Source organism: Lolium rigidum, chromosome 2, assembly GCF_022539505.1.
Source record: "Lolium rigidum isolate FL_2022 chromosome 2, APGP_CSIRO_Lrig_0.1, whole genome shotgun sequence".
Lineage (NCBI taxonomy): Eukaryota > Viridiplantae > Streptophyta > Magnoliopsida > Poales > Poaceae > Lolium > Lolium rigidum.
This window is the reverse complement of record NC_061509.1, coordinates 49376040-49378375: the sequence shown is the minus strand read 5'-3', so window position 1 is coordinate 49378375 and position 2336 is coordinate 49376040. Positions and strand designations below refer to the sequence as shown.

Below are 2336 nucleotides of genomic sequence, written 5' to 3'. Positions count from 1 at the left end.
ACGCCGCGCGCACCGCTGCCCTCTCCTCGCGCTGGCGCCCCGTCTGGCTGTCGGCGCCCCTCACCCTCGTCGATAGCCACCTGCTTCCGGACTGCGGCGCGGAAGGGCCGTACACCATCGGCGCCCCCTCTCCCCGCGCCGTCACCGCCGCGGCGCATCCGGGCCCCTTCCACTGCGTCCACCTCACCTGCACCACCATGAAGGAGCACCGGGGCGAGATGGCGCGCTGGCTCGACGTCCTCGCCGCCAAGGGCGCGCGTCAAAGAACTCATATTTGTCAACCGCCCGTGGCCCATCGACCTGCGCGCGCCTCCCCGCCACGCTTTTCAGCTGCGCCTCTCTCACCCGCGCGCCTCTACCTCGGGGTCTGGAGGCTCCCGGACACCGCCGCCGTACCGCGCCGCGCCACCTTCCCCAACCTCCGGGAGCTCGGCCTCTGCTTCACTGTCATGGAGGACCGGGACCTCGCCTTCATCCTCGAAAGAAGCCCCGTTCTGGAGATTCTCGTCATCTCGGGAAGCCAGACTGGAGTGCGCCTCCGCCTGGTCACTCACAGCCTAAGGTGCCTCCTAATGGGCTTGACCTACTTGGAGGACATCCAGGTGGTGGATGCCCCTCGCCTGGAGAGGCTCTTTCAGTGGACAACTTTTGGCCAGCGCACTACCAAGGGTAAGCTGCGCCGCTCCGTGATCAAGATTGGCCATGCACCCAACCTGCGTATACTGGGATACCTTAAGCCAGGAGATAGTGAGATCGAGATTACCAAAACTGTCACTGTGGTACGTTCCTAGGCACCACACTAGCTGTCATCATAAACTTATGATGATCTTAATTAGTTTCTATTTGGGTACATTGCAGGATGGGACCAATGAGAAAATTGTCCCCAGTGTCAAGATCTCGGCCATAGAGATGCAATTTGGACTGCGCCGTGCTCTGAAGAAGGTGTCTGGCTACCTCACAACTTTTCCAAATCTCGAGACGCTCCATGTCCAGGTAAAATTGGTTTTCTCCTAGATAAAGGCTAAATTTGGTTTAGCTTAACTCTGGCCACTTGAAGATTTGCTGCATTAGGCATTATGCATTAGCACTACTTATATATAACTATAACATGGACAAAAACTCAGAATATATAACTGTAATAATTGCTGATGCATGATATATCCTCATTTATATATTTATGGACCGATTTCGGTTGCAGTCCAAGACCAAGATAGCTGAAGAGCCCACTGGCAAGGTCAATCTCAAGTTCTTGCAGGAGGGCGGTCCCATTAAATGTGTGGTGAGACGCTGAAGGAGGTGTTTTTCTGTGAGTTCCAAGGGTCGAAAAGTGAGGTTGCTTTCCTCAAGTTCATCGCGGAGAGGGCTCGGGTGCTGGAGAAGATGGTGGTTGTGGTGGCCAGTGAATGTTTCTCTTCGGGGGCTAATGTGAATGTCAAACTGAAGCCCCTGATAAATGCAAAATGGATTAGTCAAGCCTGTAAACTTCAGCTCTTCAAGAGCCCACACGCTGGCGGGGGATCTCCAGTTTTCTCCCACCAACTAGCATCTGACTTTTCGTTTGCTGACCCTTTTGACCTCATCGACTATCAAGAATCTCTAAGTGTTGAAGTTAACTAGTAGCACCGTTCCTAGCTGGTAGAAGACTACTGGCACCTACACTTTTGCCGGACTTGCAGCAGCTAAATACCTGCATTTCATGGGATTTCTCTATCACGTGGTATGGTTTTCGCGATCTCTATTATGTTGCACAGTTTGTGCTAAGTAAGTAGTAATTATGTGGATGTATGCTGGTGGGATTCTGAGAGTAACAGAATCAGATAAAGTTTCAGCTAAGAGCTACAATGTTTCATATCATTCGGAATTTCCTTAAGTATGTTCCTTGGAAAGTCTGGCATATCTTACTTTATTTATCTTTAACCTTATTCTGTACTTTGCAAGTCAATTGACAGCAGGGCTATCTAGGAGTATGGGTTTTTCTGATTTAAACAGCTCCTGTTCTATCTATTACGTTGTGCAGTTATTGATTTTAGCATGATTTGCTTACCATACATATATAGGTCTGAGCTTGGTACTCTGAAATTACTGGGGAATTTCTCCATTCCATGCTGCCGGGCCTTAATGTTGCCATGATCGGTGCACTGCTTGCACATTACCATTATCTATTAAAGTTTCTAATTGCTTGTCATACATGGCCATTTCTTAGTTGGTGATTTTTTTGCTTGTCTCGTTATATGGACATTTACTCCTGTCTTACTTTATGTAGCTTTTTTTGAAAGTTTTATCTAGCTGTCTTTTGTTTTCTGGTACTAGCAGTATTTGAACACCTTTGCATAACC

The 2336-nt window shown here is 49.3% G+C and overlaps 1 protein-coding gene across 1 annotated transcript; it reads left to right on the top strand.

The window, feature by feature from the left end:
- The first annotated feature begins 551 nt into the window (after positions 1 to 551).
- On the top strand, positions 552 to 1886 carry LOC124686395. The gene is made up of 4 exons (XM_047220345.1): positions 552 to 779; positions 859 to 993; positions 1199 to 1311; positions 1348 to 1886. Exons 1-3 carry the CDS (start codon positions 573 to 575, stop codon positions 1289 to 1291), a joined length of 435 nt encoding a protein of 144 aa, XP_047076301.1. The 5' UTR covers positions 552 to 572; the 3' UTR covers positions 1292 to 1311; positions 1348 to 1886.
- The last annotated feature ends 450 nt before the right edge of the window (positions 1887 to 2336 follow it).